Source organism: Ptychodera flava, chromosome 19 (genome assembly GCF_041260155.1).
Source record: "Ptychodera flava strain L36383 chromosome 19, AS_Pfla_20210202, whole genome shotgun sequence".
Taxonomy (NCBI): domain Eukaryota; kingdom Metazoa; phylum Hemichordata; class Enteropneusta; family Ptychoderidae; genus Ptychodera; species Ptychodera flava.
In genome coordinates, this window is record NC_091946.1 from 35,499,075 (window position 1) to 35,521,355 (window position 22,281).

At 35.7% G+C, this 22,281-nt stretch overlaps 1 protein-coding gene across 4 annotated transcripts in view; it reads right to left on the reverse strand.

The window, feature by feature from the left end:
- The window catches only part of LOC139119395 (uncharacterized), a 54,044-nt gene extending 36,845 nt beyond the window's left edge, over positions 1–17,199 (reverse strand). The window contains exon 1 of one of the 4 annotated variants that reach the window (XM_070683191.1): positions 16,885–17,199. In XM_070683191.1, coding sequence (XP_070539292.1) covers positions 16,885–17,047 — 163 coding nt within the window. In that variant the 5' untranslated portion in view covers positions 17,048–17,199. The remainder of the gene's footprint in view (positions 1–16,884) is intronic. The other 3 variants (XM_070683189.1, XM_070683192.1, XM_070683190.1) reach the window with 3 other exon arrangements.
- Between the last annotated feature and the right edge of the window lie 5,082 nt (positions 17,200–22,281).

Below are 22,281 nucleotides of genomic sequence, written 5' to 3' on the forward strand. Positions count from 1 at the left end.
CTGTGGTTCTATAATATGATAGAGTTTCCACAGCTTGCTTTATTTGCACCTGCAAAATGTTGACATACAATTTTTAAAAATATGACTAGACTTCTATGTTGATCTAGCTGTCTAAAAAGTTTATATTCTGTTTAATATCAAAGAAATAGTCTCAAATATTGATCAAACACAGGAACAAAAGATGTCTTGTTGTGTTACATCATGCTTGTTTGAAAAAGAATAAAACTTCGATGGATTTTAAAGTCAAGATGTACGTACTTTAACCAATGTGAAATTATCATAAATGATTTTCATCCATATGGTATTCCACCAAGAGCTGAGTGCCCCTCACAACGTATTGAATATCTATGTGTTCATATTGAATTCAAACTACCTGGGATTACAGTTCCAAAAATCAGTTGTAACTGCCACAGATTATCTTACCACAAAAGCATAATTTAATACAAGTCTACTGTTTTTGGTACCTTTGAAAACAGACTCTGATACTAAAATGGTAGTCATACGTTCAGACAAAGACATAACACAATTGATCAAATCACTTCTCATACAGTCATAGGCCTACACAGTACACTGAATTCATGATCTATAACTGACATTCCTAAAACAGCTCATGCTTTTAACTCCAAGTGAGTCAGACGGGCTCATGACACGTACAAAACAAACTTGCATATTTGATAGACAAGACATCTCCGGTGGCACTTTGGATATGAACAACAATAAAAAGTACATCAACCTAATTAATTCTGAGAAAAGCCCATTGGGATGTTCTGTCTTCATTAAATTTTCACACTCACTCATTGTGTGGACTCATCCTTTTCTATTGACACTTTGCAGTCACAACACACTGCAAAAAGATGTACAAAAATTATATTCTTTGAGAAATTAAACTTTATATTTTTGTTCCTGTGTTTTTGAATCCCATGACGCTCACCATTGTCCCTGAATTTTATGAAAAGAATTCCCTGTCCTTGTGAAAAGTCCATTTAACCTACCTTTTGAATCATACATACGGCAACTGCATAGAATTTTTTATTTTCCCCGTGTGATTTCAAGATTTTATTGTCCTCTGCATAAATTTCTGTGCAACTTATATCCATACATTGTATGTGGGCTTGTACATCCTTGTATGTAAAGCTTCTTTCATTGCATCTTGAACAATTTTTTTGCAAACTATACATTTCTCCTTCATTACAGGGCCAGTAGCTGTAACTTTTGATGATTTCTCAAATTCTTTTCACTATTTTTGTTTGTATGTCAACATTTCCTTGTTCTTCTCCCCAAAGCATGTTAAGATATAGGGTTTTTTACCCTGTAAACTGAGTCTATTAAAGACTGCACGGTTAATGTGGACAAGTGATGCTTTGGGGAGCAGAACTAGAACTTGCGTGGCAGGGCTGTATGTTATTGGCGTTATACACTTGCTGTCAACATACAAGATAAAAATCGTGAAAATTCATCAATCATCATCTCCTATTGGCCCTTTAACTAAATCCCCCAATCATTCAATCATGCTACTTTTTTCTGACAATATCCAAATTAACATCTAAAATATTCAGACAGTGTCTTGACTATTTCCCAACTAAAGCATCTTCAACACCTTGAGTAATTATTGTCATTAATACATTCATTAATATAAGCTACTTTTGTAATTAGTGATAAATTGACAAAACAATATACATGTATGCATATAAATCTGAGTCAATAATGATACAGTATATTTGATTTTCCAAATTCCCTACTACCAATAGTTCTGTATCATGGTATTTTAGATACACAACACTTCTGTATTGTACTTGCATTCTACTACCGGTATATTCATTACTGATTTTTGACCTTGACCTTCACACTGACTAGCAAGGTCACCAACATCTCAAAGTTGACTTGAGGTTTCTACACAGCAGTTCAATGTCACCTACATTTGTAAATATCCTCCTATGAGGATATGGTAACTGTCAAAAGATTTACGTTTTTTAAATCATGACTAAGTGCTACAAGTAAAATGCATGAATTTGGTCAATTGTAGTTTGTACTTGATATTTCACTATTAAATTGCAACATGCGGATACAATTGACATTCTGTCCTTCAAGTTTCAGTAATTAAAGAAATAATATGGTAAAAATACATAAATACCGATTACTGTGTAAAAATACATACATACCAATCACTGTCTTTTAAATCTGGAAGTATTTTCAAAACACTAATTTGTTGTGAGGTAATGATTATTAATACTATGACTTGGTTGATACTCAAAAAAAACTAATAACGTCAATGACACTGTAGCTCCTATCCTGGACTATTTCGTGTTTGTTCTCTGGTCAGATATTTGAACATGTGTGAAAGGGATAAAGTGCATGAAGTGAAAATACTTAAATGTAATGTACTTGAGACAGTGAAATATGTTTAATGTATTTATTCAGAATATCAAATGGAAAAAATACAGAATTAGAAATATCGAATACTGTGATACAACATTAACTAAACAAGTCATTGACAATGACAGTCCCTACTTGTAATAGGAGTATTAGTCTTGATGGGGCAGGGAAATGTGGTCATTAAGAAGTATCACTGGAGTGTACATGTTGAGATCTATGGGCAAATAGGTCTATGTCGTTGTTCCCAATTTGAAACACATGAGGCATGTCTTAAGTTATGGTTCTAAATCGGGAAAAAAGATAAGACCTCTAGCAGTATTGGCCAGCCAAGAAATACATATGCGCATAATAAATGAGGTACAAGATGTGACATCTTAAGGTCTAATATCCTATCAAAATTGGAGGGTATAGAACTTGTGGTTACTGAGATATGCATATATATGTATAATCAAGGTCAAAGGTCATTGAGGTTACATGACATTTTGAAAAAAAAATTACATTGCTAATTAATCCCTATATGCCAAAAAATCAGACCTCTAGCTCTATTTGCTTGCCCAGAATTAGATGTGTGCAAAATTAATGAGGTAAAGCATGTGTTGTCATAAGGTCTCCCATCCTACTAAATACAAAGGACATAGCACTTGTAGTTACTTATTTATTGACATAAACATATATTTTAGGTAAAAGGTCATCAAGGTCACATGACATTTGGTCAAAAAATTTCTCTCCTATAGTTATCCCTATATACCAAAAATCAGACATCCAGCTCCATTGGCTTGCTCAGAATGAGATATGTGCATAATTAATGAGCTACAATATGTGGCATCATAAGGTATCCAATCATACCAGATATGAAGGGTGTAGCACTTGTGGTTACTGAGTTATGGACAAATATGTATATTTGAGGTCAAAGGTCACCGAGGTCACATTACATTTTGTCAAAAAAAATTCTCTCCTATAGTTATCCCTATATATCAAAAATCAGACCTCTGGCTCTATTGGCTTGCTCAAAATTAGATATGCACATAATTAATGAGGTACAATATGTGGCATCATAAGGTGTCCCATCATACTATACATGAAGGGTGTAGCACTTGTGGTTACTGAGTTATGGACAAATATGTATATTTGAGGTCAAAGGTCACCGAAGTCATGTCACATTTTGTCAAAAAATTGTATTGCTAGGTTATCCCTATATACCAAATATAGTTATCAAACAAACCACCAATTGTATGAAACATGGGCCTAAATACAGACAGACTGACATTCACAGACTGGCACAGAGTGATGACATTGACCCCAAGTGTGCCTTGGCCCATGAGAGTGATAAAGATATAACAAAAAGCTGAATGTAATGATAAAATAGTTAAGTATAGGCCTACAGACACTGAGGGTGAATATATTACAGCAATTTGATTAGTTTCTTTTCGTTTTCTACTTCTGTGATAATTTTTAAGACAATCAAACTGCAAGGCAGTTTTAATATTTAATTGACATAATTTAATTTAATATTTAATATTTAATTATTTTATATAATTTAATTGACATACATGTTATCTTTTACAAGCACACAGCAAACTGTTCTTGATTTTTCATTTACAATATTTGACATAGACTGAAATACATAACATGCAACCAATATTTACATTTTGCCCATGCACCAGATACTTGGAGAGATTTCAACATGCAATCATTAACTCAGAAAACCTATAGGGAAAAGTAAACATTGTTTTCTTCCAGAACAGCTGGTATATCCACATCTGGAGCAACTTACAAACTTAACCAATTACACAAGGATGATGACACAAGAGATAAAGTTAAACTGTGGTGAACTTGACTATTCCTTTCAAATCCTTACCTAACTTGATTGACATCTTAAACTAAAATACACTGCATGTTTATGGCACAACAAAAATACATCAGGGGTGTACCATTTGATAAAAGGGGGTTGTCTGGAAGATTGATGAGGAACATCTTTTTATCTGATACACTGTACATTCTTTTTTTCCCACTATCCCACCTTTTCTTTGACAAACCTTCTGTGGCTGATTTTTTTATTGCCATTTGTTTGGATTTTTTTCAAAATCTGCCAGGACCTCAGGACCCCCCCCCCCCCCCCCCCTCCATCACTCTTTAACATTGAAAAAAACTTTGAATATATTTGTTGGAAACCAAACCTGCTGAAATCACCTCAGCTATGTTTTCTCATTATTTTTTACCGCATTTCAACACCAAATACAGTTTACCATTTCAAATGCTTACTGAATCACAACATTATCTTAAACATAGGGCCAATGTCCCTGAAGCTACTATAGACATGGATACAAAATTAAGTATTTCCTGACTGTATGAAATCATCTCACTAAGGTCATCCTAGGGACCTGTTAACCAAATATTAAAGCTGTCTGACCTGCGGTTTTGAAAAAAACAAGCGACCCAATAGTCGACAGAGCTCTGCTGTGTTATGTAGAGAGCAACTTTTTGTGACATATGTATTGATGAAGATGGTTGAGATCTTTGATAGCTCATTTCAGGATGGCCTGACCTAAAATGGCAACATTAGCTGCAAAAATACAAAATTGATGATTTCATCATAATTATGTATAAAAATGTATACCAAATATCAAAGCTATCACATGAGTAACTTTTGAGAAAGAAATATTTTGACCAAAAATGGCAAAAATTGACCAAAATACAAAATTGAAGATTTCATCAAATTTCACTATATCACACTAGGAGAACCCCCAGGAACCTGTATACCAAATATCAAAGGCATCAGACAAGTAGTTTTTGAGAAACACATTTTTTGACCAAAAATGTCAAAAATTGCACCAAAAATACAAAATTGCAGATTTCATCATATATTCTATATATCATATTTAGTTTATCTGTAGGAACCTGTATACCAAATATCAAAGCTGTCAGACGAGCGGTTTTGATGAAATAAATTTTTGACCAAAAATGACAAAAAATTCCTTAAAAATACAGATTTGCATATTTCATCACAATTCGAACAAATCCAAATTGGGTTATCCCTAGGGACCTGTATACCAAATATCAAAGCTGTCAGACGAGCGGTTTGATGAAATAAATTTTTGACCAAAAATGACAAAAAAATTCCTTAAAAATACAGATTTGCATATGTCATCACAATTTGAACAAATCCAATTTGGGTTATCCCTAGGGACCTGTATACCAAATATCAAAGCTGTCTGACCAGCGGTTCATGAAGAAGAAGATTTTTACCAAAAACGCCTTTTTTGGCACTAATTTGTATATTTTCAACAATATCAAAAAATCAAAAAAAGCACAATTATTTCAGGTCAGCCCAAAGTACTTACATGCTAATTTTTCATGTAATCTGCTCAGTGGTTATTGAGATTTTCAATTTTGACTGTTTTTACATTTTTTCACTTAATTTGCATATTTTGGCAATGACAACTTCATTTGAACAAAATCTCATCTACAGCCCATCATCCATGTACACACCAAATATCAAGATGAAATGTGCAGCGGTTTTGGAGTTTTTGATGTTGACGGACAGACATACAGACATACAGACATACAGACATACAGACATACAGACATTTCCCTAGCCTATAAGAATAGCTTCCATTGCCATATATACATATGGCTATGGGAGCTAAAAAACTAATAACAGCTGATGTGTTGTGAAAGGAAAAACAATAAAACAGTACCACCTACCCTGGCATTATAATAATACGGTCCACATGTACTGTGTGTCATGAATGTCACACAAAAAATTTCATATTCAAAGTAGCTGCACACAAATCAACAGATCTACAAGTGCATTACGACTCACAATGCTCTATTTGAAGGCACATGCAACAAAAAGACAAAACATACAGATACAAAGCATGTCCAGGAATTAGATGATCCATTAATCCTAAATTGAATATGAAAAAAAAACACTTGTGACAGAAAATTTGCTTTGAATCGAGACTGTCAAGGACATATGCACTTGCCAATACACAAATCGAAGCATACTACTAGTTAAATGAAAGAGGCATATCTTAAAGGTATCCCGCACAAATTGTATTTAATAAACTTTTTGCAATATTTGCATATCAGACTGGCTAATATTTGCTGTAAAAATCTTCAATCAGCTACAGATCTTTCTAATCTAGTTTGTACAAATTTGCTGTCTGATTAAATGCACAGATGGGGTTTAAATTAGATTTTGATGATAATCTCTATGGTTGTGTTTTGAAGAATCAATTTACTTCTGAAAATATACAGCACAGCTTTCAACTCTGCTAAACACTTGGTCAATATCTATCACAATACTCATAAAGACAATTTTGGTTATACGAATTAATGCCAATGTCTGCGGTGTCCTGCCTTTCAGAATGTTTACCGTAATCTATGCTTGAGAAGTGCCCCGGGCTAGCAGCTGATTAGTTACCAATAAACTTGGCTCCTGTACTATACTACGTCAACTGTTGTTGGATTTACAAATTTGGGTTTGGTTGACTGGATTATTGTAAATACAAGGAAAGATAGCATCGACTGTATGCATGCACACCAGGGCATTGAACCTTTAGAAACTGAAAGAACACACTGATATTGATTTGCTGTTCCGAGTTCAAAAATAAGGTGGGCGAGCTTGTCTATACTAAGCGGTAGTGATGATAGCCAGCCACATCCCTCATGAACAGACTGCGATTGTCAACTTATGACATGTTGATGTCTATCGTAAGAATGTAGTTGCCTTGGAAACAAATACTGCGCCAGCAATTTTGGTTACTGAGAATAGATTTGTAGAAAGCCACACTTTTCAAGGCTAGAGTTCACTGAAATGCATGGTTATTTTCATAATGTCTGCACATCTATTATTCTAAGCCAGTCACCTGGTATGGACCTATTATTTGAAAGCATTTTATAATCCATTTGAAATAGGCTATTAACACTCACTTTAATCAATTTGATGACTCATTTCTAAGCATCTCGCATGACGCTGGAATACAAATCACAGTCTTTTTCATTCAACAGTGTCTGCGATATTGAAATCAAGTGGATGGAAAGTTCGAGAGGTAAATTTCTGAGCATTCTGAACGACATGCAATTCCTAAGTCTGTGTTTCCATCGTAACACTCACTTAAAATTTGGCTATTAAGCCGAAGTGTTTGAGTGATATATTGAAATTAATCTGAGGCAGACAGCAAGCATATACATGTACTATCATTGTAAAATTAAATGGTTTGTTCTCCATGAATTTTGTACAAATAATCATGATTTGCTCTTTTCTTGGCAGGATTGACAGAAAAAGAATTTCAAGTACGGGGTATCTGCTACTTTTATCCACTTTGGCCTTGTCCTTTGCAACCCTTAGTCACAGGTTGCTAGGTGTAAATTGGAGCAAGCTGCTGTTGTAAAATCACCGTGAAAGCCCTTGTTTGACTGACAACATTATAGAGATACTTCATCGTTGCCAGTTTGCCATCCAGGGCTGCACTTGTTGATCACTTAGCTCTGGCCCTACTTGTGTACAAGTTAAAAGTTACTGAGCTGTAATGTTAAAATACAACAAGTGTGCCTCTCATTGCTGAATGCACTTGATCTTCTAGACAACATGATTTATTCTTAACCTGTATTTTTTTGTACATTTTTTCAAGTTGAAGTGTCTATAAAGCACTGTGCAAACAGACGTCTGTACCTTTTTGGTATGTTCAGTTCAACTTTCCGACCTACTTTACCACCCAATAAACTTCCCGTAATTGACATACATATTTTCTGAACTTTATTTTTTAATTTCGAGTAATAGCACCTGTACTGAGAAACCCAGTCCATTTTAATTATTTAGTTTATTGTCAAGCCGACATTTAAAGGAATGTGCTTTCCAAAACCGGCACTTTTATTGTGAAATGATTGGAGAATATAGCAAACACTGCGTGGATTCTGTTTTGTCATAAAACAGGAATGTTTTGAGTAAACAATCCTTCACAAGTAAAAGTGTACTGGGGTTTTTATTTTAAGGTAGAACGCGCCTCGGGGACAGAAATTCGGGGCTTCAAATTTTATAAATTATCTTCTGACCTACCACTTGTCGGGGCTCATTTTGAAGCTCTTGGCGAAAGAAAAGTTTTCACCGTCTTAATTTTTCAAAAATCGAAAATGTGATTTTTTCCCATAGAGTTAACACAGAGATGGCGGCCATGTTGAATTTCAAATATCGAGAAATCGCGAGTTATTTGTCTCTCTTGTAGCAAAGTTTGCACGGTGATCCCTGATTTTTATTCTTGCTTTGGTAAGAGAATGGTTGAAAGTTTCACTGAGGAAATTATGAGCAAAAGTTTAAGTCTTTCACTTTCGAGGTGCATATTACCTTAATGTAGAATGCGCCTTGGGGTCAGATATTTGGACTCTTAAACTTTTCCAATTCTTTTCTGATCTACCACTTGTGGGGTTTAACTTCGAGGCCCTGGGAAAAAGAAAAACTTTCACCATCTTACTTTTTTTGAACATTGAAAATTTTATTTTTCACCATAGAGTAAACAGAGAGATGACGGCCATTTTGAATTTCAAATATAGGTAAACCTTAGGTACTTTTGTTTCTCTAATACCAAAATTTGCTTGGTAACCCTAAATGTTTATTCTTGATTTTACAAAAGTATGTTGAAAGATTCCTTGAGGCTTGAGGAAAGCTTGAGCAAAAGTTTCAGTCTCTCACTTTCGAGGCAAATACGACCTTAACTTCACAATCTATAACAGCTCTGAATTTGATTAGTCAAAGAGCAAGTTTAATCTATCATAATTTGTTTACAGTTGTGATATACAGCAACGGCAATATCCTAAATATGCAGATATCACATAACTACTGTTTTGAACTGTAAAGTGTAAGTTGCACAGAGTGGACTTAATACATAAGCAGCTGAAGTTCCTATTCCTAACTCATGCAAATACAAATTAAATTGTATGAAAATATTTCTACAATATTGCAATGTAGGTGTTTAACTAATAAAATACATAGTTATTTGTCAAAGAACAGGAAAACGACCAAGCAACTATGCAAGAGAAAATGTCTCATGTTGACCTGAAGATTAATTACAGGATGTTGGAATAATTTTTTTTAGTTTGAATAAACATTTTTAACATATCTGAAATTACAAAGCTAATGTTTTTTGTTTTTTTCACGAAACTACAGCAACTAGACATAGCAATTTGTATCACTGAGTTTGCAACCAAATTTTTTTGATTCTGCTATTTCTCTACAAATTACAACCACCTGTTGGAATATTCTTCATCATAATGATTTTGGATTCCTGTCTTTTCAAACAAATGCTAAATCAAATTCAGAGAAAACAAATCTAGAATTTCCCTGCGCCCAGGGAAGTTAATGATGGATCCAAAAATGATCTTATCAATATGAGGGGATATTAAACCCAGTGCGTTGTAAAAAAGGAAATTACTTGAAAAGATGTTATCACAAACAAAAGTTCATTTCCACTATACATCACCACTAAAACTCTAAGCCAAGCCTATTCATACATATACTTTAGTGCATAGCGACCAGTATGCTTCAGTATTTTGAAGTATACTACCGGTATAACAAAACTAAACACCGATTTTAGCGCAACCACAAGTAATAGATGGCTGTATTAAAGCAGTGTGTGTTTGGTAGAACTGAAACCTGCTCTACCTTTGCTGTGGTACAGTACAAACTTCTCTGCATTGAGTGTTGAAACAATCTCCCAGTGTAGTATTTATTAAGCGCTAATACATGCATGGTGTGATGAGGGAATCCCAAACGGTTCAGCTGTATTCATTACATTACATATATTGCAGAAAAAAAGAGTTTTCACTGAAATGTATTTCTGTATAACTACACTGGAACCATGCAGTGTCACACAGGCATACACACAATACCATTAGCATCAATATCCACAACTTATTTTAATACAAACTATCATAACATTTTGTTTGAATATCACGCAGAGTTCAATTCTTCATTTTCATCACTGCTAATTTACTTGGGTTTAATATCTCTATATCAAATTACCTGGCTGAATACTGGAAACTACGGGTAGGCAATCATTTTTCTTAGCTTACTTTAAGTACAAGCTTGTCAAATTATGTAGTCCGTACATGATGATAAATGTTGAGGGATACTAACTACGAACAGGAAAATGTAAAGTGTACAAGGCTGCTTTTAACTACACTGTAGTACCAATGTCAACTTCATCACCAACGGCAAATGCCTGGCAACGCTATCTCAACATGAAGCCTGGCACCTTGATATTAAGTCCATTGAAAACTATTTTTGAATCTCTTCTAGTGATGATTTTTGCATTGCTTAGCAATATGTACACCTAAGTATTCAAGTTTTGGGTTATCGTCAAATGTGCTTTACAAAATACGCTGAATAACGTTCAAATTCTGAATGTTTTTCTATGTTCGACGCAGGGATTTCACTGTTCAAATTAAACTTAAAGCACTGCACAGCAGTAGATTATATAATATGGCAAGATTTGAAATAAAATAATAACAGCTATTTCTCTGCCTTCATTCATGAAATGTTCATTACAGATATCTACTTTTCCTACCTACATGTATGGAGACACCGTGTTCAGATTGTTTTTGTAGGTATGGGTATTTACTTATAATAACCCTAGTACTGCACTTCCACAAACTACATGTATTTTAGTGAAACACACCATTTGTAATTCATATCTGTGGGCTGCATTTTTTGCCTTTAAAGAAAAAAAATTATACAGACTGGCAACAAATGGGAGAGTTACTAGATTCACTAAGGTTTATAATTTCATTTTCCTGTCTCAGTAACATAGACTGTACATGTATGTAAACTGCAGGCAGTCATGTCTGCGAAAAGGTGCCACAGTGTTGTTATTGGATTATGTCTTCCTATCAGTAAGCCCTCTACTATGAGCCAATTTAATGTGCCACTGACTCAAGGTGTTCTCTTTGACAGAAAAAAAAATCTTCCATTATGTATTAGTACGAGTCGGACTCAAGGACATTTCAAGAAATTCCACCAAAGAGTACATAATGTTAAAAAGCAGGCATTATGTAGAAAAGCTGCAAATAGAATTTTCAAATGAGATTTTCAAAGCCTGCTTTAAAGCAGTTTCTGTATGCTGCCCCAGTGAAAATGGACAGTGATTGAAATATAGTCACCCAAACTTTAAGCCGTTCAGAGGTATAATGCATGGTTTTCACGACAAAGGAAATAGTGGCAGGTGTCCGTTTAACCTACTTTCCTCTTTCAAATTACATGAAGAATACGGTAGTTAGTACTTCATTATCCAACAGGAAGGAAATAATACTGTTTTACATATGACCTCTTGAATATAACAAACTAGTGTCTACTTTGTATTTGTCAATCAAAGACAAAGTTAAATGCGAACAATCATGAATCCCTCTCTGAAGCAATGCTCAATAGATGTCTTCAAAACTTTACAAAACATCTACAAAACACCTAGGCTACGGTTTTGTTTGTCTACTTTTTATGGTGCAGTCTGGGGAAACACTTTGCTGTCAACACTGGCTGGTCTTTCATTAAGTATGTCTGATGCAGCTGTTTTCTTGACAAACTTACTTCCAACAATAAAATTTGAGCACATGTACTTCACTACATGAAAAGAAACTGTATTAACTTGTCATATTTGTCAAATGTAATTCGCATTATTCATATTATTTGTTATGACCGATAAATTTATCATCACAATCAAAAAGAATCTGGGTGCATTAACATACATGTATTTTATGATGCCCATTAGTAAGTTCAGTCGAGGTCAGTCATGAGATACCCACACAAAATTGAGTACTTGTCTGGGGTGGGCGCTTCTGTATGTTTACTTTTGGGCAGTTTCATGGATGCCTGATGTGTACAAGAAGTAATGTCTACTACAATTCATCTGTGATTTATTGCTATGACAAATGTGGAATGACAAGAATAAGGAAAGTCTTGAAATAGGCCTGTGTTTGTGATAAATAAAAGCTAATGTGTCCTGTATCACGGTTGACTGTCAAACAATAAGGTAGGTAAGTAGGAAATGTTTGATTTTATATTATGTTGTCCACTATCACCGAAACAGAGTGAGGAATATGTTCTATTCAATACTCATTCTTAAAAATATCAAAAAGGTTTGGGGTTTGGGGTATAAATACAGCACCACATTTTTTTCAACCCATGCCTATAACAGACAATACCAAAGGAAACAGCATGAATGATTTTCAGTGACTGATTTTGGCTAAAGTTTGGGAAAATGGGTAAATGGTGAGGAAACCCTGATTTTCTGTTATCCTAAAATATCACTGTATTATCAAAGGAGCCCTGGTAATATGACAGGTGAACTCCAGTAAAATTTTCCTGGATACTGGCCTTGACATAAACACTAAGTGATATTTTACTACTTTTGTTTTGATGATTGCTAGTTCTATCTTGTAATGCATACTGGGTGTGATGTAAACAGTTTTATGACACAAAGCACTTTCAATGCACTGGCTGTGAAAAAATACAGACACTTGCTATTACATGAGAAATGTGTAAACTTGCATGGAAAACCATGGCGATCGTGTGAAAATGTAAGATGTATGGTGGAATAATGTTATCATGAAATGACACAGCAAATGGTAAACTAATATCAGCATGAATCATCCAAACCTGAATACAGGGTGATACACTGCACCATCTTTGTGCAACCTTGGCATCTTTTCATCTCACAAACATCTTATGATATTATCTTTTATTCTACCTTGAGATATTTAGTTAATTGTTTCCTTATTTACTGAAGCACTCAAAGAAACCATAGAAAACTGTTACATTTGTTATGCTTTGGTCAATTAAAGTATATGAATAAACATCTCCATGAAGCACAACACACTCTTTGAGAATGCCTGATGAATTATGTCAATTATTACAATGACTCATTATGATTATAGCTGTCAAATAAAATTACATTAATTTATTAGAATCCCTAAGAAAACTTGGCCTAGACACAACAGCCTACTATAGTCTTCGTGTGCGTATTGCTGTTCCATTTCCAATTTCAGATTTTGTCCAGCTGATAATGAAAGTGTTTTTGGCAGGAGCGAGGCACTTTCCTAATTAATTTTTATTGCTTTGGCTAGTAAAGGTTTTTCGTTTTCTTCTTATTTTTAAACAGTGTGAACTGATAAGAAAAGAGGCTACCTGTCTTTGCCTGTGTCTGTGTTGCCTGGTGAAATTGTTTTTGCACAACTTTTTGCATGCAATACCCTGTATTGTCACTGATAACGCTTCCCAGCCTCTCACTAGCTCTAGCTGAGGACAGCGAGGGTAGTACATGTACTTCCGTAAACAGCTCAGGAACAGTAGCCAAGGGGCTACCTGGCAGCAAAGCAAACACAAGCTCACCAGCCAATACCACACATCTGATGGTCATTGCACAGGTTAACAAATTTAGGTATGAATAAACAATGAAATCCATTGCAATATGTAATTTTAGTATAACACAGCAAGCAACTCTGAAATACTATCATAGATTAGTCTGAGATGTATGTATGACAATGGGCGTTGTAGACAAGGAATCATTACTATGGACGCCATCTTTTGTACACACTGTCATGGCTTACATTTTCACATGAGAAACTGAGTTTTAAAATAGTGTTCTTTCCCAATCCTGTTTAAGGTTTTTTATAAATATATGGAAATAAATATTTTTATCTTCAGATTTCAAGAAGTAATGGATACAAATAAATTAGAACAGTAACTAACAATGTTATTATTATTATTAAAACTACAATATCACACATTAAAGGGCATGTATCAAGCTGCTGAAATAGACAAAGGCACAAAATATACACAATTTATCAGAATTTCTGTCCTGGCTACTACTAGTAATATTATTAATAATATTGTTTGGGAGATGTTTCGTCCAGTATACCTGCAATGGTAATTGGGTCCAGTAACTATACTGGCTCTGCATGGCAGGGCTGTGTTTTGCTGGCATTATAACGCCGGTAACACACAGCCCTGCCATGCAGAGCTACAGTAACTACAGCTTTCACCTGTGTTCTTGTTATGTTGTTCACGCTAAGTGTCAAATGAACTCTTCAAATATCAAATTTTTACCACAACAGTGTCTGTCTAACCAAAGTGAAACATTACGCCAATGTCTTTCTGCAAATTTGCAGCTAACTGTGAAGGCACCCATTGACACACAAGCATTCATTCACTTGCAAGGGTTTTACAGGATTTGTTTTGTGTCGGCGACAACGTTTTTATTTTGCTTTCAGACTGAAATTACTTGTAACGATGCCAGACATTTCTGGCATGTTCCAACAATTTAATAACGCTTGTACTAAAGCGAGCGCTTTCTGAGCATTACAGCAAATCTCCTGTTTCTGAACGATTTTCAAGCAAACACAAACAGTCTTGTTTTTAGTTGGACTTTGTTGTGTGGTAGGATTACTCTAATAAAAAGTCAGGGTAAACAGTGCAGGGTAGAGACCTGGCAATGAATTGTGTACCGAGCCCCTTCATGACAGGGATCCAACCTACTCCAGACAGGCTACTAAGCCATTTGTGCAAACTTCTTTACAAAACCGCAGTGCTTACAAGGCAAGGCATATTACATCACTGTTGTGCTAATGGCCTCCTCGTTTGTATTAGCATGAAACACGCTGTGCCTAAAGAGAATTTCAAATCGCTCGTTGATATGGCACACCTTGATGCCCTTCATTGATGTTTGCACTTATTCTGTATTTGGCAGCAGAGTAGAATTACAACTGAATGGTGCATGACACTCCAAAGGTTATTGGATTGCTAAGCAGGGGTGAAAATATTCACATTCCAACGAGATCTTTAAGACCAACATACTTCTCTCAAAAAACCACCACTTTGGTGACGCTAGGGAAAAGGCACTGGAAGGTTCACAAAGTTCACATACAATCAACAGACCACTTAAGAATACAACCAGTGAACCAGAATCTTCTAACAAACTGTCTTTGCTTCTGAACATCTACTGGATCATCACACACAAAATGTGTAATGCTGGCGATGTGTTGTTCTGGTCACAATTTTTAGGGAAACAAAAAATACATACAAAATCTTTTTTAATATTTACTCTGCACTTCTTGGCAATGCTAATGCTAATGCTAATGCAAAAAAAAGTCAAGCTTCAAGTAAAATAAACAAAAAGGAAGTTGGAAAATCCACTTTCAAACTTATGTATTTGTATTACATTTTCTAAAAATTATGTGGAAAGATTCAGTAAGTTTCCGTATGATGGACAATCAAGACTCAAAAAGTGTCAGTTTTATAGGTACTTTGGCAGTATGAAGTAAGGTCGGGTGTTGATGGTGAACTTGTGGTAAAAAATTACTGGAATCAACTGAAATATTACTTCATAATCCTATGTGGCTTTTAACTAACACAAAAGCAACAACTACAGAGATGTTATCACCTAGTCTGCTGGAAATGTGGAAATGAGCAACATGGAAAAAGCACCTCAACCTGATATTTATATAGTATCTCGTGTTTGCCAAAATCTATATACAGAATATTGAAAAAGAAAATGTTCTCTCTAAAAGGTAAAATTTGAATGCCATACTATAATTAGATGTCTGTGTGACAGCAGACAGCGTCCTATCTTCAACTTCTTCACAAAATTGGAAAATATAGGTAAGTCTGAATATGCTTCATGAAGTTAACTGCTTTTATGTCAATGCTGATAATGACAGGGATAAGGTCGACGGTAAATGTCAGTCTTTCTAGTCCTCTTGACCATGTTTGTTTTGTATTGTTTGAATTCAACAAGCAACGTCTTTCTTAATATATATAGGTTAAGCAAAGTACAAAAATATTATGATATCATTTAATGACAAAAATGCCCATGACATTGACTGGTTGATAAGATAGGCGTAGAGAATTCGATTTATTGCTTGAATTTTTCGTTTTTTATTGCAAAAATGAGGCAGATCTCTCGTATCTCCTCGCTTAAGTTCTAATTTTGCAATTTCGCGACTGTAATATGGCTTTTTTGTATACTAGTTCACGTCCGTGTAATACTGGATAAAAATAAACTCGACAAAATAGCGCAGTTTGTACTGGGCTGAACGTAAACGCGGCAATCAGCCTTACTGAAAATTTCGCATGTTTTGCGCGATGCACAACAGACCGTACCATTAGAAATTCTGACAATTTGGTATAACATAAATATATACACGATAGTAAAAATCCAAAACAACTATTCCAATGACCTTTGCACCAAACAGCTGTGCTTTTAAATTTGTCAAGGAATGCACCTTTGCCTAATTTTTCAACGTTTGGAGCTATACACAAGTTCCAGATCTAAACGACGCAGCGATAGTGACGGTGATATATCACTTCATTTGAGTGCAGTCTGTCACTAGTAAATTTTCCCACGGATCTTCATTTGTACACGGACAGTTAGTCAAACCTCCACAGTTACAGCATTTGACACAATTCGCACCTATTTAAGAACAGCTTTTTGTTGACACGATCGACTATCATTAACCAAACCTTACCTTTATATCCGCCGTGTGGCCTGTGACCATTGCTCTTAGACGAGAACGACGACGAGTCGGTACCATTCCCGAACGATAGGTTGAGGTACCGCAGATTTCGACTGTTCTTCCGATAACCCGTGCCCTGTCCCTTAGTCATGTTCCTACCTCTATTCTGAGACATTGGGTGTTATGGACGGCAATGTAGACAGCAACTGAACACAATATTAGCGGACAGTACACTGCATATTGGTAAATACGTGTGAAAACACGGCCCGGGCCAGCGCTTGTCGTCTACCCACAACTTGTCACAGCTCCGCCATGATGGTAATACATGTGAAAGTTTCAGGAGACGTCGTATTCATCCGCTAGGTGACCGTTCGCAGTGGTTCTTCAAAATATGAAGGTTGCCGTGAACAAGTCCCTCTTCCTTTGGCTAACTTTTCTTAAAAACTCAATGCCGTGCAGAATTTGAAAAAGTTTTTCCACTTGTGAGACGGCTGATTCGACTCTAATATTATATAGTTCACGCGCATTGACTGCTGAGTAAACAGTAGTGCTTCGACCACTTAGTAACAAAAACTTTACTTTGAACGGGAGATAATTTGCATGATAGAAGAAAAGCGTCCGAAGCAACGGTGATCGACTGGTAGTCGATTCAGTGCTGTGTTGACAACTCACGGAAGCGTGTCGACGTTTGCATTGGAAGCTAAATCTCACACCACGTGAAGAAGTTGCGGATACAGCTTAACGTACAATATAAATCAAATGTAATCACCTCGCCATGTTGTCCCTTCTTTCACATGTAAAAAATATCAGTTAATTAATGTGTCAGATTTAATGTGTGTGGCATCTTGTTTGTGCGTCACAGTAGAGTAAGCTTATTGTGAGATCATTTCCCGAAAGGCAGTGGCAAAATACCATCGGGTTTCCATAAATATTCGATAAAAATGACTGATCTTTTTCTCTGTCAGGGGAATTAATGTAATATATGGCGCCATTTTCACAGGTTCTTTATATCGTACAAATTGTTGAATAGTGACCAAAAAGTTAGAAACTGAACGATTAAACAGATAAGCCTATAAATAGCCTACCGGCATTAGCAGAACTAATCTGGTTTACAAGCGTACATGAAAATAACCGATGCATTTCATTTGATAATATATGAAAAGCATTGCACCATCCTTATTCAATAAATTATAACAGTATGAACAGACACAGTAAGAGTCAGTGTAGAGCTATAGCAAATCTACGAACTTACTAGATTGACGTTCTATAAAAATATAATTAGGGCCTATACCGTACCAGTATATTGATGGCACGTGAAAATAATATAAATGCTATTTTTTTAACGTTTCACGCCAGAATTTCAATATTCTGTTATGATCGCCCGTGCATACATGTCCTGAACTGGTCAAAATCGGATGGTTTATCGCTTAAATATATTTCCCAGCTCATCCATCCATCTCATCTATGTCCAAGATTTCCTGGGTTCATAATAGTACATTATATATATATATATATATATACTTACAGAAATGTAAGTCTATGTGTGTGCCTGTGTATGTGTCTGTAAAATAAATAAATCAGTTACTGTATCTGTGAATCTATCCATACATAGGGACATATATATATACACGATTGTAAATTAAGCTTACACTATGGTGGCGCTATCGTATTCGTCATACCATCAACGTTACATGTAACAACATGTGCGTTTCTTATATTTTACTGAGCTGCCACAGCGTCCTTCCCCAGATTGGTAATATTATTTTTAATGCTAGACAATAAAATCACAGAGTGCTACAGACGAGAATTTTTACTTTCTAAAGTGTTTGATGGTGGTTATTTGTTCCCCATTGTATAGCCCTAAGCCTTACTGCCACCTGCACAGAATGGTCCATTAACCAAGCATATCGTTGCTTGAACACCTCGCTAATCACGCAAGCACGCGTTCATAGCTATGCAAGTTACAAAGTGGTGGACTGAGATCCGGGACTGAGATCAGCCGTGCCGTGTAGCCTGCTGGTGTCGTTTCCAGAACCAAGGCGTTCAACGTAACTATTTAATTCATGATTCCGGTTGAGGGTAACCGTAAAGTATTTATGACGCGGGTTATGACGGCATGTATTCGACTTAGAGTTAATAATTAAAGCTCCATAAGCTGTATCTTTTGGCTGATTTTTTTCAGAACTTTTGTTTTGTGGTTTCCCTACACTTTCTGCATTGAATCCCTAAACTGTAATTTAATGCCAAGTATTTAGCATATCAACACAACCTATAAGAGTATAATCTACATTGATATTGTTGAAAAGTCCGGACTAGAATAAATTTGTAAACAATAAACAATGATCAGAAGCAGAATACTGAAAAAAACTTGCCACAAGTTACAGCTTATGTCCCTTTAAGAGGGGAGTCACCCCTTCCTTTCGGTCCGAGTATCGCTTCTTTTATATCATATTAGGCCTTATCCGTCCTATTTAACGTCGTTGGATATGGAAAAGATGAATTTTTCGAGGTATATTTGGAAATGATGAATGTTTCCATTATAAACGTCTCGTAAATGGGGATAAGATTTAAAATTTGTTTCTATAATGATGTTTAATTCTTATTACTGTTCTTCCCAAAGTATATGTACCAGATAAATAAAATGTGATAGTTTTGGATGATAATTTCTATGCCGAGAGAAAATCCGACAAACACAATTAATCTGCGGTGAGAATCAACAGTCTTTGGAAATGATATACAGCCATTTCCGGCATTACAATGTAACCCAGCTTAGGGTGTGTAGTGTAGGAGTTGGTGTAAAACTTGCAGATCTTTTCTTTTCAGTTTATCAAATCTACAGTACAACTTCACATTTAGACTAATTCTACAGAACTTTTGTTAATTTGTAACATGCGTGGCCTTCCCGTTATAGTATGGTTTGCAAAAGCGATTATGCCCGTAGCAGATAAACATCAAATTGCAAATATTACCACAAACAATTAGTTGACACCATTAAATTTAATCAGATTATCCGTATGCTATACAGGCATGGTGTTACCGTTTTTATCTTTTTTGAGTGTCGACATAAATTAAAACTGAGTCGAAACCATATCTATCTTTCTTTGTAATTCTTTCCTCTGTTTCAGGATCTGTCACAAAACGTTTCTTTGGGATCTTGGAAGACTTGGTTCAAGTCAGTGAATTTTAAAAAATAAAATCGTTTGCAAAAGTTTCTCTGCCTTCTATATCATACAAACTTAATTGAAACTGTCATCAGCCCTGGTCAGGTTTTCTCAGCGATCGAACGCGTTACTACCTTTGAGTCTGCGCAGTAGTGATTTAGTTTCTGTCGGATTGACGGTAAACTCCCCTGTATCGCGGCCACTCCTCTCATCGCGGTCACCCCACTCAATGAACAGGACACAAATCATTGTATCCACCCCGCTCATACGTTTACAAATCACAGACTTGAACCAAGCACGAGGGACCGTGAACCAAGTCTGGAATCTCCGGAACGCAGCACCAGATATATCTCTGATGGTACAACGATTGGAATGACATGCATTTTCTTTGAAAACTTTTTCAGCATTTCACGTTTTTCACGCGATGGAAATATATGCATATCTTTCCCTGTAGTTCTGAATTTCGCATTTAACAATCTCCAAATATATAAAGCCTACATAAACAATCGCGTACCCGATATAATCGACTGCTTGCCACAGAAATTCGACAACATTTGATGATTTGCAGTCGAGTCGTGTTTACTTTTGGAATAGATTCGGAGTCCCTTATAATTTATTTTTAATTTTCCATAATTCCTGCGTTGCTTTAACATTGCAAATGTCGATAAAAAGTGCTATTTTCATAATTTCTGCTATTAACGATCTGAGCCATCTCTGAAAGTTAAATTTCGCGAGAAAAAATCTGACAAATATTTAATTTTGCACAATGAATTTAACAAACTAACGTCACATGGAAAAAAGTTTTATTTCCTGGTGAAACAACAAAAAAAAAATCAACAAGATTTTCTAAAACTGCGCTTGAAAATCAACCAAACGGTTACTTGAGAACGCTAATGCAGTGTGAAAACCGCAAATCCACGCATGGAGAAGACTCAAAGGTTTGGCCTCAGTTGCACAGAATGTCCAAGTAACTGTCTTGCAACAACATGTCGGCACTCATATCACTTTCACGAATTTTTTTGTTACTAAATATAGCATCACGCGCGCGCGTCATTATCTGCTGCCGACAGAAAGTCGGGCGGACTTTTATTTGTTGGCCTGATGAATTTTCCTTTCTGCAGCGGTCGTATCCCTTGAATCTGAAACGTAATGTGTTTACTCAAATCATAACGTTGGTCGTAGAATTACACATTTCGCCGTTCTAGTGGTCAATTTTCTTATCGAAAGATACGAAAATTTTGGACAAATACTGATTGACTGATAAATGATGAAACTGTAACGTCATCAGTCACAACCCTGTTGAATTACAAATCAGAATTCCGATCAACATCTGATTACCCTCTGAAGTGATTACAAAGTTGCAGCAAACATTTGAAAATGCCAAAAAAATTGCTTTTGACCTTGTGCCACAATCTGAGAAAGGGCCCTGACCATACACGGAATTTGTGTATATTTGCAGACAGCAAGAGTCCTCGTACGAACATGAAATTTTGAAGGGAAATGAATTACTGAAATCTTACTTTTCAAACTACATTTATAATTGATCTGTAGCAACTACATATTTAAATTGAGATTGATCAAAGCAACTCTGCCGTTTAATGACACAATCATTTGCTGTCTGCCGTATGCTACCATACTCTGTTATGCGATGATTTAAAAATATAGTTCTTGCCCTGTGGCTAGGGTGTCATCGCCACCGTAATAAGCATATCCCCTAGGTAAATCATGAATCATCTCATTAGTTCTAGCCCTGTGGCTAGGGTGTCATTGCTATGGTAATGAGCATATCCCCTAGGCATACCATAAATCATGTCGTTAGTTCTAGCCCTGTGGCTAGGGTGTCATTGCTATGGTAATGAGCATATCCCCTAGGCATACCATAAATCATGTCGTTAGTTCTAGCCCTGTGGCTAGGGTGTCATTGCTATGGTAATGAGCATATCCCCTAGGCATACCATAAATCATGTATTGCTTATGCCAACAGGCATTTTATCAAGATACTGGTAAAATATTCAATAGGTCTAGGACGTCTAAGAATATGTACTAGTCAGTAATTATTACTGAATGAATATTTGTGAAGCAACTGCCGATTGACAATCTTCGTAAGATTTTATCATCTTTGTAGATAAAATATTAGTGTCATTTAAAAATACTACCGTACATAAAGATGCAGCCAAAGCTACATAAACTACCTATGCTTGAAGTTATGGAAGAAATAAAGGAAGACTTTGAGACTATTATTTTTTTT